The sequence below is a fragment of the Diachasmimorpha longicaudata genome, chromosome 1 (genome assembly GCF_034640455.1).
Source record: "Diachasmimorpha longicaudata isolate KC_UGA_2023 chromosome 1, iyDiaLong2, whole genome shotgun sequence".
Classification (NCBI taxonomy): Eukaryota; Metazoa; Arthropoda; class Insecta; order Hymenoptera; family Braconidae; genus Diachasmimorpha; species Diachasmimorpha longicaudata.
Genome location: NC_087225.1, coordinates 10,194,012 through 10,209,973, shown reverse-complemented (window position 1 = coordinate 10,209,973; position 15,962 = coordinate 10,194,012). Strand labels below are relative to the sequence as shown.

Genomic DNA, 15,962 nt, shown 5'->3' with positions numbered 1-15,962 from the left:
ACGTTTTTTTTTCCCTCTCTCTCGATCGTGTGTTTTTTAAGCACAGAAGGGGTGAAACTAAGTACGGTGTAAAATAAATGTACAATAGGTTTGTTTTCTCATATAAAATGTAAAAAAAATATCGTGCGAGTAGACTAAGATTAATTTTCATTATTCGACTGATCGTGTAAATTTTCATCGTGCAGATTCCATTGATTTTCTACCTCGCAATTACCTAGCCCAGTTCTAAATAAATACAAAAGTTACGGTAAAAGTATTTTCCTTTTCTCATCATATCCTTAGTCCCATTTTTTGTTTCATCTTCTACGGTAAAAAAATATTTTTGTAAAAAAATTGCTTCTTTATCATATCCAATCCGACGAACCCTCACCGACTTGGTATTTTCGTTATTGAATTATTGTTATTTCTGCATTTTATTTCATTAATCATGGCGTTGAAGGCGAGCAGAGAAAAACTGCTTGTGAAATAGAGGGCGAGGCAAGAGACCTCAATGACTCCCGGATTGTGATAATGTTGATTAATGATTAATTATTATCGATTAAATTCGACGAAGCATCGCACTGTTTCACATTGTTATTGTTGCTTTTGGATTTGTCTCGAGGTACACGATATGTTCCTAAAGATAAAGAGCACAAAAACTAGCTAACGATTTTTTTTATTCTCACCTTATGGTTTATCTTTTTTTCCGCGTGAATCATAATTACTGACATTTCAGTTATTCACTGATCATGGAAAAATATATTACCCTTTGCATTTTCATTGCTGTGCCGCATACAGAGCTATTCATTTTGTGTCTGTGTACGTGTCTTGTGTCATTGTAATGTGCGTTTATTCAATCTTTATCAGCATTATAATCATTTACTGCTGAATACTGCAGGGAAAACGATCGAAAATATCTTTTTCATAACTTCATCTTTTCTTATCAATAAACGATAACGAAAGAATGAATTATCATCGATAGAAATTTAATTATCGAGTGCTAATGCCGATACTTTAATGCTCGTTGCGTCAAGTTCATTGAATTTGTGTCAAAAATAAAATTATAATCACAACATTTTTTGGAGGGGGGAAGAATTGCAGATTACATTTTTTTTTCCACCTCTTCTAAATACGTTTTTCTTTATAGTTACGAATATGCAAGTATATGCAATCATTTTCCTTTATTTCTAGGTGACGGTCACTGCAATTTGAATAAACATCAAATTACTGTGCTGATTCACTTGTTGAAATTAAGTTCCTTTACCGTCGATTTAATTTTCCGTTTTACACACTGGACGCGCCCTATAACATGAATTTTCATTTTTCTCACTCGTTTTATCTCTACTTTTACGCATAATGGATATGTTTAGCAACGGAATTGGCATTCAACACTGTTTAATAGCATAATTATTGCTCTCAGAGATATTTTTGTTTATTTGATATGTAAATACGTTCAAGGAGAGCTCGGAATAGCTTTGTCAAGGGTTTTTTTACTCTAGCATAAGATTTTTTTCATGGCAAAAGGGAATCGGTGGAGTAGTTCATTGAAATTAATTTACAATCTTCTGGCATTCCACATAATCATCCTCACTATCGTTATTAATTGATGTTCAATTCACAATCAGATGAATTTTCATATATTTTCTTTGAATTATGGCACCCAATCCCAACAACTACCTAACAACCGCACGGATACAACTATCGAAGCGACGGCACGTCCACAAATACCTCTTCCTCCTCCCCCCCTCACATCGCCCAAAATCCCCCAAACAACTTCCTAACTTCACTAAATCCCTTGAATTTCCCCCTAACTTTCCCGGAAAAACAAAAAAACAATCCATTCCAAAAGTTTACAAAATTAGGGAAATTCCTTAACAGCCTTAATGGGGTTGGACGCAAATATCAGAGTCTCCACTACTAGCCATGGAGAAATTAGCAGAGTCTCTGTCAGCCACCCTATTGCCAGCATTAGTGGCTGGGAAGAATTTATTCTGCAGTGGTTGAGGAAAGGTATGATGCCCAGAGGATAGACTCCATGGTTGTGCCTGCACGTGAACAGGATTGGGTGGATATCTCTTCACAAATGAATTACTAGCTGTAGGATTATGAACAAGCCTCATGCCATTGTGATGTGATGGCAGTGTTGTATGGCTTGGTGGAAGAATACCGTGTCCATTTTGTTGAATGGAATGCTGAGGAACAGATCCACAACTACTGGATGAACCAGTGATGGCACCATTGATACCATTGTTACCGGATACATTGACAGCTGAATTGCTGTTTGATCCACTGGTGTGTGCGCCATGAGGCAAAGGCATTGTGGAACAATGAGGGTAAGTGGGCACAACAGGCTGAGTTGGATAATGCGGTAATGTTGCTGAGGAGGCATGAATACCACCTTTGAGATCACTGTTTTCAGTGAATGACGTCATTCTCATGTTAGTAGAACGTGAAAATGGCTCAGGATCATTGGGATTAAGTGGCTCCGTTACTTTTGGTCGTGACAATCTTCTGCGAATCACTACTGTCGCCTCATTCGCGTTCTCGAGGATGATGGCAGGACATCCCGGTGGTTGGGATGGAACTACTTTGCTATCGCCGTTGCGATACTGGGAGAATGGTTGACAAGTCGCTACTATACCATTTTGGGCTACAGTAGCGATAAAGTCCTTATTTCTCGATGTTGGAGGTTGAATACCACGTTGGAGTGAACAACTACGCCAATGATTTTCATCCCTGACGCCGGAGAAGTCCCCTGGACCATCTGGAATACCACTGAGATCGTCTACGCTCGTTGCACGACGTTGATGAGAGCCTGCTGACATGTGGGAGACATTGCTGACGTTTGAGTGGACACCACTGGATGTTTCACTGTTGCTACTCGTGTTGCTGCGATTCGTTGAAACGGATTCTGAGGCGTAAGTTAAACTTACAACTGGCGGGATGGTATCGAGGGTTGGTGGGGAATTGGACGAGTCGGAACGAGGGGTTAACTCCTCTTGGGGCATCCCGGAGTCGCCACGGCGCAAGCAACGAGGGGTGTATCCAGTCGGCTAGAAGGAGAAAAGAGTAATTTTACGATTGTTCATTCGCAAGGATGAATTTTCCCTTTGCAATTGCATTCATGAATATTAATGGAACGAAAACTGCAGGACATCTCCGAAAATTTCGTATTTCAATTCCGAAAATAGTTCTTCAACATTGAATAGATTTGCAAATTATATATTAAGTTGAATATCATAATTGTAATTTTAGAAATTATGATTTATAGATGTGGCTCTCTGCATTTTGTTATTTGCAAAGAAAAAGTTACACATCAGAACGTGTGTAGTTGGTACATGATGGAAAACTGGTGGTGTCCCGCAGCTTTAAATAGATTATTGATGTTATTACCTGTTGGGGAAGGAGAGAGTTAGTAGGATTTGGACTGGTTGATGAAGCAGCCCCATCATCAACCACATCGACAGTCCCAATAGGTGTATTAGTTAGTGGTGCTGGTAGATCAGCGACATTAGGATCAGGTAAAGGTTCGGGTGTCAGCAGAGGCGAAGGATCTCCCTCCGATGGCTGAAGATCACGATTGCCATTTGCGTAGTACGTTATTTGATCATCGTTAACACACTCCAGAAGCTAGCCAAGGAATTCATGCGTGTTAGTTAATTAATCGATAGTTATTAGGGAATTCTAATTTTTCATGTCAAATACTACGGTTATTAAAAAACACTCAAGTCATACGAATTTCAATTCCCAATCCATCAATCATCTAGAATCTACTCATTCTGATTCATCACCTAATATCTACGCAAAAACATCGACACTCCAAATTAGTTGGATCAATCTGTTAATTTTATCTTTTCAATTTTCTTTGATTTTTTAATTTCTCTTACATCCGCAGTTTTGGGAGGGTTCCTACGGGGTAACAGCCATCTACTCCACTGCAGGGTGAAAATAAATGGTTCAGTTTGTTTTTCTCCTTCTTTTTAATTCAGTGAAAGTCATTTAAAGGTGGATTCAACTTAAAGAGTGAGAAATTTGACAAATTTTAATGATAAAATGACATTTACCTTATTTTCTTCGGATGTGGAATCATCAGCGGTGTCAATAGCAGTCATCAACGGTAATTCACGTAATGTGGCATAATCACCGTCGTCCTCCGGTCCACCCTCGGTACCTCTTCTTTTTCCCTTATTGCTAGAGTGAAAATTACCACGTTTGAATGAAATTCTCCCCGTGAAAGCGAACTTAAGCGATTAAATGAAAGGCCGAAAATGAAAGGAAAGCATGCGATTGAGTGGAGAAATGCGACAGATTTGAAATAAGAATGAGAAAAATGCCAAACGACACCAAAAGGACAGAGGAGAGTAGTTACCGCGGGCCAGACGTACTAGGCAGGTCGTTAAATGTCACTTTAGGTCGAAGTTTCTTATTGAGCCAGCTCTTGTCCAAAGTGCCAGCAGTTCCATTGCCACTGGGTGACTGGGCTGGTGAGGGGCGCAGTTTTGGACGAAGCCAGTAAATTTGTTCGTCCTCGTTTGCGGTAGGCTCTGCCTCATTTCGATTAACATTGCCACCTGGAATGACATAAACTATCATTTTTCGTTGTCACACTTATTTTTCGCATTTTCGCAAATGCATGTCATTTCCCTCACGCTATTCCACATTATATCCGGAATTTAAACCTTCCAGTTAATGTTACCCTGGCTGAGCGTATCCTATTTCAAAAGTCGTAAACCAAGCTTTAGAACACTATATACGAAGTTCTGTTTCATTACATCCCTTTCGCATTAACCTGGGGGTTGCAAATTTCACCGTCACGCGACGCAGAAGCTTCCGAAAATGATGACATTTTAAGGATAATAATAAATCAATTGACCTTTTCATTCGGTCGATATAGTAAAGATTTATCTGTTCGCCGAAATAAAAAATCTCTCGAATAAATATTGATGTGGCGAGATAATACACATCTGAGCCCTTAAAAATAACAATTAATATGTAAATTCCGTAAAAATGTCCGACCAAAAATCCACGTTATATCTCCAGCTAACAAATCTCTGTGGGAACTGACCTCCGGACATTATATTATAGATATAATTAAAAAGATAATACGAGGGTAGCAACAAACCTTGATTCCTCCTTGCTTTACGCTCCATAACGGCTCTCTGAATGACAGTCATTATAGCCCTCTTGGGAGAGGCCTCGGCAATGCTATAAGTTTTTCCATCCCCAACGACCAATAAAGGGGTGCCTACACCCTCCTGATCGATATCCGGTTCCTCGTCATCCTCGTCATCCTCTCCGTTATCGTTCTTGGTTCTGCACGCCAATAAATCAACATCCGTGACGAGTTTGACTGATCTCGCTGATCTGACTGTTGCCCTGGCTATCGTAACTCTCACTTTGAATATCCAATTTCGTTTGATAGTTAGAAAGAACCATAAAACGAGCCAGAGTAGTAGATGTACGACTGTACTGAGAATACACGCCAATATTGCACCGTCGAGACTACCACGATACACAACAGTGTAATCGTAAAGTAGTGGAGCATTGCAAATTGCTATTGCCAGGAAGACACATAATGCAGCGCAATGTGTAAAATATGTCCATCCAGAGCCATTTCTACGTGTTTCCTTTGACATAATCACACGCCTCTCACGCTCTTGCTCCAAGAAGGATGAAAATCTGAAATGGAATTATGTGGTTTGAGGATCTCTAACGAGTGTTTTATAATTTTATGTAGATCAATGAGAGCTTTGATATTCAACTGGAAAAGTACACGAGGATAGTTGGATATTCTGGAACCTCGGTGACTGAAAAATTCTGGAAAATGATGAAAACAAGCAACAATAACCCAGACTCACCTTCCGTAAGCATAGAGATAGGTAACCATGCTCGAGCACAATACCAACAACGAAGACAGTGTAAACAGAGCAAGAGTGACATGTGGATTGAGCAGAAAATGGCTATTGTCACCGAATAAGTTTGATATGACTCTCTGTGCACTGCTTGATGGAACTGGAGTTGGATGTACTGTTCTATGTCGCATGAGAGGGAGAGCTTTCTGCGGTCCAACAACCTGTACTTTGTAGAGAATCGACATACCAGCATAAGCCATTAAACTCTGGGCTGAATTGACGACCAGTTGGATTGAGAATATCGTCCCCAAGACTTTATTGCAGGACCAAAAGACAGCGGGATAACGCACCGAGTAGACACCCAGGGCCATTGCATAATTTAAGTACTCGAGACTCATGGCATGTTCCATGGATCGATAATCAACATCTGGTGGAAGACAAAATAATTGTTGAGAGTTGGGTTTGGAAAATACAGGGATTACTGGCTTGTATAAGTTTTACCTTCGTTAATGTCCACATTGAGGTGTTCCGGATGATCGAGATCCGCCAGACTTTTCATCTCCAGCGGTAACGAATATCCAGTCATATTATCTCTGTGTGATTCCATAGTGGTAGTGGTGCTCGGTCTACCTCCTGTTTTTTTCGTTTTTACTCTGGCCTTTCCATTTCCTCCCTTACCCATCAGGATTTTGCCATTATTAGCTCGCTTTGCAACGCTAAATGGACTCGGTGTCGCACTGGGAGATTTAATCAACTTGGTGGGTGAAACCGTTAATGTTGAATCCGTAATTTTCCCTGGCGATACGGTAAAATGAGGTGAATCAGTTGGATTATCATCCTCTTTTTGGCCTGTTACTTCGAACGATGGAAATGTGATTGGAAACTGAGAATTGGATTGTGTTTCAGGGGTATTGGTTATTGGTGGTAGTGTCTCGTGGGCTAGAGACTCCATTCCATTAAAATTCGGTGTACCAGAACTCCATGGCAGATCATCGAATTGATCGTACGGCGCTGAGGTCGTTGTGTGTGATTGAATGTTTGTCAGGCTCGTTAAATTCCCAGGGGGATTCATGAAACTTAGAAAAACCAATCGGTCCCGGTGTACCACAACGAAATCGAGATCCGTTCGCCAAATTGCATCTGGAAGAATAAACGAAAGATCTGGGGGTGAATTCTCGTGCCAACTGAGCTGGAGACTCCAACTTTTTTTATTAAGAAATATCGTATAGAAATTTTTCCACGTGATTTGTTTTCTCTCCTCGTAAAAAATCTAGCAGAACAAGAGGAAATAGTTATTTTTGCAAATGGATCAACGATACACTTCCGAATGATTCATTTCATTTTAGCCCTTTTTCTATCATTTATTTTCACGCACATATCTCCTGCTGATTGTCGTTAATTAAATGCAGGTCATCAAAATTTTGACGCCTCAAGGGTATCGGTCAATGACTGTTTTACCTTTTGGCAAAAATCCAGCGTGTATCAGTCTAGCTTCCATGAGTAACGAGGGTAAAAGAAAGCACATGGCCGTGCAGAGATGCACGAAGGCCGCTGTTGGGCCACCGTGTTTCCATAAATTACTCGCCAAGCCTGGAAAACAAGTGGAGAACATAAATGGCAAATGAGCATCACACCCATTCAATAACAGACTGTCATTCGTCGGCTCTGTTTGTATCAATTGGAAATAAAATATCAACGTCTAATTTTGGATTTTTACCCGCTCCCTCCGGTCCATCTGACAGCAGCGAGGACGGTGGATCGCGGGTGCAGGTGCTGGTGTGCCTTCCAAGTTTAACACCATCGTTTGCCAGATTACCGAGCTTTAGAAAGGCAGCAGCAACGAGAATTGGTAGAAGCAGTACACCCGTTCCTGTCAGCACTATACAGGCATGTAGTTCGACTTTAGGTGGCTGTGCCTCCGCCGGCCACGGTAGCGATAAATACGCTGTGGAATTATTCACTCAATCAATTACAAATTAATTCAACACTCTCCAATACGCCAATTATGGCAATGATCGAACTTTTAAAATGGATTTAAAACATGTCTCGCGTTAATTAACTTCTCTGAAAATAAAACTGAATTTTCGGGCTAAAAATAGAGCATACGATTCCCGAAATTCTTTCTCAATTTAACAAATTTATCCATCGATTCGTCTGCGTTGGAGAGCCTCAGAATCGGTTGCCGTGAAGTGAACATAAAAGAATAAGTTATTCTCACAATCGATTCAACTCTGCAATTCAAATTTATGAAAAATTATTCCAAATCGTGTTGACTCACCGACGAATCTTTTAGCACATCTGGTGGCCACATACGCCTGCAGCGTGACAGCGAGAATTCCATACCAAACAGACCATAATCCATTGGCATGGCCACGATTACAGGATTCTCTTCTTCTATCAGTCTTTGTATATTTCCTAGATTTACCACCGATGGAATTGCTGATTGTGGTTGTTGTTGCGGTTGTCGCTGATGTAACTACTGCAACATTGCCCGAATTGCTAGTGGCCACTGAAGGCAGTGTTTTTAGTGGCTTTTTGCATTTAATCTGATTAACATCGTTGTTGTTCTCATAACCCATTAGACTACCGGTCATTGACATGATGAATGGATTTTGGTTTTATTTAAATAGAAAATATTGATAAATCCTTTGTTAAAAGTTTTGAATCGTTGAGCGAGAACGTCGGGTGTCGACACCGACGTTGTGAGCGCAGTCAAGCCGACGTTCCATGTATTATCGTTGAGCAGACACCACTTTTTTTCCCCCCCTTGTCCCCTTCGATCGTCGTCTCGTGTTCGTTCAAACTGAAAAACTCTTTTGAGAACTTTTTTTTTCCCCTTTTTTTTATTTTTCCTTTTATCGATGCGATTGGCTCTCACGGTGGAGGCATCTTTTCATCATTCGTGGGATGTCGGCAAACCTTGAATATAAAATATGAATTCAACTCATTACTGGAAAATCAATAAAGAAATCACCAGAGCTCAGACGAAGAAACATCAAAGGAAAGCATTACATTTCTTCGCGATTCCCTCTTACAAACAAAAACATCATTTCACTAAATCAATAAAAAAAAAACGATTGAGACGCGCGAGCTCTGAGGTTGAGATTTTTAAATAAATGTCAAAGTTTTTAAGGGTCATAAATACAAGCGCGTGACATTTTACTGAAAGAAAATCATAATCCACGTATGTCGCAACCTCCAACACCCACACAAAGCAAGTCACTGTGTCTCTGGGACACATACAACATAACTTTACGCATGGTTATTCTAGTAGTCTCGTATTACCCTAGGGGAAATAATGGTAGAAAAAAAAAGAGCCTTCCACTCTCCCCAACGCCTTTTCACTCGTTCTCTTTCGACTCCACCCGCCATACACTCTTGACATTACCACGTGAGCCACTTAGCTCTAACGGGTTTTTTCACTGGAAAAAAGGACCCCTTTATTCATTGTTATCCAAATAATTGTGCATTAGTGCCACACACTCAACTCCCGCCCTTCAATCCTTTACCCAAGTGCTAAAAAACTGCCTCAAGTCCCTCAATCCTTATGGTTCTTCAACATCCCCATCGGATTTCAGGTAATATTCGGGGAAGAGTCAGACTGATCGTGAGGATGGCATATAAAGTAGGGAAAGACCATATATTTCCAGATATGTTCTGTACGAATTCCGCCATGAAATCGTCCGATTTGACTAAAAATTGAATGGAATATTCCAAATATTCTGATTGGACTTCACAAAATGTTAAAAATTCCCAAAAAATATGGCAGATATTTGGTGGAAAATAGCTCAACAGTGTGGGATAATGTGGAATGAACTCCCTCCGTTGTTCCCTCCAGATTGCAGAAAACTCTTGAACAATTCCATCTCCAATAAGAAGGAATTTACCGATAAATAGAGCAACAGAAAGGGCGTTGACGCCACCGGAGCCGGCGCGCAAACGTGTCACCACTAGCAGAAATGCATTAATGCAACAATCAACAGTTGCCCGAAACATCTTCCCCCGACTGTTGGTGGTAGAACTTGTCAATAGTGTAAGTACCAACAAAGAGCCAACAAATTTGTAAAGGTAAAACGTCAGAAACTCCGATCTAAATGACACAATTGTCTCTGGTACACCCACAACAATGAAAAGTTTGTTCCACATTGCGGCTCACGTTTTCCAGCACGAGACATTGAATGGATGACGCCACCGAGGACGATAGGTATGAATGTGTCTGACGAAAAAAAACATAACAACAGAGGAAACAGGAAAAATAGTGGGAAGATTGAATGAAAGAAGAAGGAGGAAAAAAGGCACAAGTTCATTCCCCTAATCTGGAGGGAAATCGATGGAATAAAGGTATCGCAAGCGACGAAGAAATAAAGACGGAAAATGGTCTCGATGGGAGCAAACAGATAGCCCCGAGTGTTTTTCGAGAACGTCTTTAGGGGGAAGAGAGAATTTTCTTTTTTGCCCCTTGGGATCTCGCGACCCCTTGGATAGTCCCGGATGCTTGCGCAACGATGTATGTATCACCCAGGAGATATACCGATGGGAACCGAGTGCGTGGGCGAAACGGGATACAAAGGGGCGAGACACAAATCGTAGATCTCACCCCCGTTGTCTCAACTCTTAGTCATCGTGATTCACCCGCCTGGCAGTGGACTGCGAATGCGTGATGGAATTCGACTGGGGTTTCACCAGACTCACGCACTTTTTCCGGAAAAGGTTTTATGGGACCCGGTTTTATTGGATTTGGCAGACGATATTTTAATTAACCAGGTAGTTCACGAGGCATTTGACCTCGGTGGAGTAGACTAAATTGTTTATGGTGAACGAGACGTTGAACCGTCCGAATCAGCCGAATATATTTTAAATATCATCAGAATTTATGAAGCAGAACAAATATCAAAGTATCATTGCCACGCTCTTCAGCGCGACTATTTTTCAGTTCTCCCCTTCATCACACGTGCAGCATGAAAATGAAAATGAAAAAAACCTGGGGAGAAAAAAAAGGCAATCAGCGTAGCTGAGTAAATGAATAAATGTCCAATTCCAGTCAATCATAAAATTCATTGGTTTCGAACGGAATTATGCCCCGAATGCTCTATGTGGCTTTGTTTATTTTTCTAAACACGCTTACCCAGTCAACGTCGATCACTCCAACCCCCCTCTATGTACCACATCCATACATATAGATAACATATATATAGATATATATACATATATCGCTCTATGTATTCGATCGATACCCAATGCCGCAAAACCTCACGGGGTGCGACAACAGAGACACGCGACGGCGAGTGACCGAATGGGAACACAAGGGTGAATTCTCCATTCTTGAGGTGATGGGAATTTCTTATGATTTGATTTTGATAAGAAAATATATACTGACGCGTCATTAAGTCCGCAAAAATGATCGGTATCCATGACAAAGCATTAATTAGAGGATGGGAGTCGCGAGAAAAATTTATGATACGTCATTATTTACCAAACAAAATCCTCCGATAATGAGTGGACAAGGGGGAAATGATTGTTCACCATGGCGTGATGGAAATCTCCCTGCTTTCGTTCAATCCTCCACCGATTCAACTGTGCACTACGGTCCAATCTCCGGCTGGGTGCTAGCTATCTTTGAATCTCAAAACGATTAATAAAGCCCCCACTGGCAATACCCAATGCTGACTAATGAAGCAACTATAACCCACAGGGAATTAACTCAATTCGTGCCGATTTAATGCATGTGATTACTGATTTATCAATTAACTGGTGGAATTTTATACAAAGGAAAAAGGACTTTGGCTTTTATTTTTTATGTTACACTTGAATGTCTCCTTTCCTCGCGATTTTGAGTAATTGCCTTTGTGTCTGGGAGAATGAATAAATATGATTTGCGAAGTGGGGAGTTATCTCACCGGATGCCTTGACGATCTCAATCCCTTTTTCTTTGTTTTATTCTCTCATTTTTTTTAAATTTTTTGTTACAAATGAGTTAATGCGTAAGAGGAGGACAGACGCTGAACCATATACGGCTGATTGCGCATTATTAAATGGCTATCGGACGAGGATCGGGTTACAGGCGTTTCAACCAGACGTAGCAAGGTGGTGAACGAACCATCAGGAGCGTGCATCGAATATTTCATCACTTGTTCTCCAAAAAATTTTCGACAGGACGAGGATTGATGCGATTGAGAGAATTGATTAACACGCAGTTTCGAGAGGGTGGGGCAAACTGAACAGTTAAATATCTCGTCTCATTAATTATAATTTTCAGACAAGGAATTAGAGTTGGGGAGAGAATTGATGAATCTGAGAGTAATATCGCCAATAAACATTCCAATAATATCAGACCTTGTTGTCTCACCCCGTGAAATCCGCAAATTAATAGATGGATTCGCGAATATCGAAGAGGAGAAGTGGAATTAATATCGATGAATATTCAGTAGAATTTTGGGCTCTGTAGAAGCTGCCGACTGAATGATATTATGTTCTATTAATTCTGCCAGCATTACGAGAGCAGGAAAATTCAACTAGAGAAATTATTTATTCATGATATAGGTCTTTATCTGGATCTTTTGAGGGCGGAAATTCCCATGAATAGCTGGAGGCGTTACTACTGTTCTCCCACGACTTCCAGATCTCCGCAAAAAATTCAGATGAAAGCTAAAAGCTGGCAGTAAAAAAATGAACTTCTCCTTCGTCCTTAAGGTAATCCCTGGATATCCTCGGTTATAAAACTTTTATAACACTTGAAATTTAGAACAAAAGTGAAACTTTGAGAATTTATAGTTTGAGACGGTGTGTCGTTTTGCTTTGCTTAAAGCTCTCTAATTTTAGCATCGTGCTTCGAACGTGGAAAATAGAAAGGGGTGGAGGGGGGGGGGATTTGCGAGGCCTTCCTCTATACTCTTTTCCGTTCACCAGGTTCTCGTATGGCTGATGCCGAACTGTGGTTTAACGCCTCCGAAACACGAAATATCCCCCTCGTAAGAGAGCCCCAAAAGAAGGAAAAATGTAAAATAGAAAAGGGGTCATTATAGACTTCTTCCTGTGGTTAGAATGTTGAAATGATCCCGGGGGGTTGATTGCACCCCATTTTTCCGATTATCATGACGAAACGTAGAAAGACATGTTGAATATAGAAATTGATAGGGAAGTGTAGAGAAATAAATGTGGAAATAGAATGAATGCTCAACTACCGGTGTGTGGGAAATGTTTGTCAGCGGTCGATAACGCGCCACCGGTGGATCGCCCTCTCTGTACGTCGACCTAGATTCTCACCACCCCCTCAGGTACAATTTTTTCCACGAACAATTGTTCATAAATACTTGGTAAAATTTTAATGGCTAAAACAGAACGAGGAAGCGAGTGGAGTTATTTCGTTTTATTATTCTTTCCGTGAATGCGCAAACCTGGAATGGGGGATACTGGTGGGGGAAGGGTTGATTATATCCTCGATTCGCAATTATGACGAGCTGTATCATTAAAAAATATGACGATATTGAGAGTGAAATTCAATTAAAGTGTTGAATTTAATCGTCAAAATGATGAAATAAATTTTGACACAGTGTTGTTGAGAATCTTTAGACTCTGGCTTCGTTTTTTGAAAGGAATACGAAGGGAGCGTCGAAAGTGAACTCCGTAGATTGTTACATGGACACTCGTTCGACCAGTCGGCAGGTGCGCGCCGCTGAAATCGTTGCTGATTTTTTTCAGCAACCTGAAACCACTTCTTAAAATTCCACGCAATCATGATTTCATATTGTCTCAGGGCCTCACCACGCTCTTTCTTCTCAAGGCAAAAAAATTCATTCCTCAATGGATCAGAAGAAAAAATACCCGTAAAACAAGCGTAGCATATTTCCAAATAAATAAATCCATTGGCATTCACCGAAACAGTGAAACAATATGAGATAAAGATTTAACATCGTGTTTATCCACCATCTGCCGGAATATGTAAATAAATCTTGGGATAAAAATTTTGAGATAGAGTTTTCTCAAGCCAGGATAAACCTCAGCAGAAACCGAAACGATTGGTTAACAAGCCGGGTGAGGAAAAGGGTCTCGCACGCGCATACCCAAAGAGCAGGTGTTGTTCGTATAGTCCTGTTACTTCTCTTTCTGCTCCTGGTACCCCTCGGCAAACCCATCTCAACTTGCACCCACGATAGGTTTCTATAAAAGCGGCCAGCAGGTATATATACATCGCCGTAGCCCACCGGTGCAAATCAAAATCATGCATTCATGAGTAAAAGAAATGATAATGTCAACTGGCGTTCGAAATTCCCACACAAAAGTTGAAGTGAATGACGAGCAGATTATTTTTATTGAATATAATAATTGATTATCTTACCTCCCTGATATGCAAAACAATGAAAAAATGAATTTTTCATTGAATCTCGCTCTCGCCAGTCTGTTTGCGCTCGTTCACCCCCAAATGTTTTCCACCAAGCACAAACAGAATAATTCAAAATCCTTCTATTTACATGCGAAATGGAAATGCGGTTGAATCCCCCGCTCCCAGAGAAGACACGTACCGCACACAATTGTCATTTCAATCCCTCTATTGACGAAGGAGCAATAATATCTCAGGATCTTGTTTTATCGGCTCGTTGACCCCAGCACGCGGTGACTCGTACTCGTCCACAGCATCCCGCTCTACTATACTCCAAAAAAAAAAATACACACACACACACATACACTGGAGTGGGACAACTCCTACAACAGGCGTATGCGCAGGGGGTGGAAAGTTCGTACTGCTCTAAAAGCCGCCTCTCCTTCCTTCCTTCCTTTACTCTTGGGCCCGATCGATGGAACGCTCTTCGTTGCAGGATTCGGCGTAGAAAGCGTTAATCGAGTGCAATCACACACTAGTACATCAAACCGGTCCCCCCTTTTTTCTTACTCCCAATCCCTTCACTGATCCTGCTCAATGCTTTTTGTCACAGTTGAATTTCAAAAATTCACTGATGCTCTACCCCTCAATAAACTCCCATTATCTCCATTACTTAACAATTTATGTGTCACGCTTAACCCCTAATATTGTTGTAATTCAATTTTAAAACTATGTTTTAGTGATGATCGAATTTTTTTTCTGAGGGAGAAGAACACGAACAGGATGGGATGTTGCACGGTGGACCGCCACGCTCGCTCTGGCTCCTCGACCATCGTCGGAGTGTGGTCTTGTGGCTGAACATTGGTGCGCAGACGCACTGAGAAGCGTGATTCCAAACATCGGAGTGGCAAGTATAGACCTTCAAAAATTAATGAATTATTTTCACCCTCGACCCTCCGACATCGTAACTCCGTTAGCATCTTGTGAGATGCTGCCTAATCCCCCCCTTCATAAAGTACGATTTTCACCGAAGAATTTCACGTTTACAATCACATTCCGTGACCATAACTCCAACGCCAATACTGACAAAGTCACATTTTTGTTAATCTACCGAGGTAATTTTGTCACCTCTGCGGAAAATTTATAACTCCACGTGAAAACATGTAGAGAAGAGAGAACTCTATTCAACAAAATCCCTCCGTCTTTCTCTCTCGTTCTCTCGCTCTAATGCAATTATTTTCGTCAGAGAGAGGGAGGGAGAGAGAGAGAGACAGAACATTTCAGGGTGTAATGTTCGCTCACTTCCGGTTCTCCCCCACTCTCCTTCCTCTCGACACGTTTCGTATATCTTCCATTCCGTTTCGTTTCACCGTGGAGCATCACCCCCCCCTCCTTCCACCCCCATCCATCCCTTCCCCCGATTGTTATCGATATATTCGGCTTATTGTTATTGTTATGTAATTTCATTCCAGTTTAATCATTCGGTATACCATGGGGATTTGAGCGCCCTGGGAATTGTTTGGTGGTTGGAATTGATATTTTCTACTCGTTTAATAATGAATTGGATCTTAAGAGGCCCTCCAATCCCCTTCATACTGTGCCCTCACCCCACCCCTTCTTTTTTATCGTCTTTCAAGCACCACAACTACTATAATACCCACTCTTCATCATCAATAGCTAAAGCAGTGACGTGTTTTTGCATGAGTGCACGATGAAAATCGGTGAGAGAGCACCTCGTTTCCTCCCACACTGTTGACAACTCTCATATATTGCACTTTGCGCCAGTTTCTAATCGATCCATTGATTCACTCGAT

The 15,962-nt window shown here is 41.1% G+C and overlaps 1 protein-coding gene across 3 annotated transcripts; it reads right to left on the bottom strand.

Moving 5' to 3' along the window:
* Window positions 1-319: 319 nt before the first annotated feature.
* Window positions 320-14,979, bottom strand: Tinc (tincar). 3 transcript variants are annotated; one of them, XM_064118635.1, is made up of 11 exons: window positions 14,167-14,979; window positions 8,110-8,750; window positions 7,549-7,776; window positions 7,290-7,421; window positions 6,333-6,971; window positions 5,838-6,258; window positions 5,102-5,658; window positions 4,349-4,550; window positions 4,044-4,170; window positions 3,867-3,914; window positions 320-3,032 (listed from the first exon to the last, which is right to left on the bottom strand). In XM_064118635.1, exons 2-11 carry the CDS (start codon window positions 8,429-8,431, stop codon window positions 1,860-1,862), a joined length of 3,849 nt encoding a protein of 1,282 aa, XP_063974705.1. In that variant the 5' UTR covers window positions 8,432-8,750; window positions 14,167-14,979; the 3' UTR covers window positions 320-1,859. The 3 variants fall into 3 exon arrangements, with proteins under 3 accessions (XP_063974705.1, XP_063974697.1, XP_063974712.1); XM_064118627.1 differs by lacking the exon at window positions 3,867-3,914 and adding an exon at window positions 3,373-3,609; XM_064118642.1 differs by lacking the exon at window positions 3,867-3,914.
* Between the last annotated feature and the right edge of the window lie 983 nt (window positions 14,980-15,962).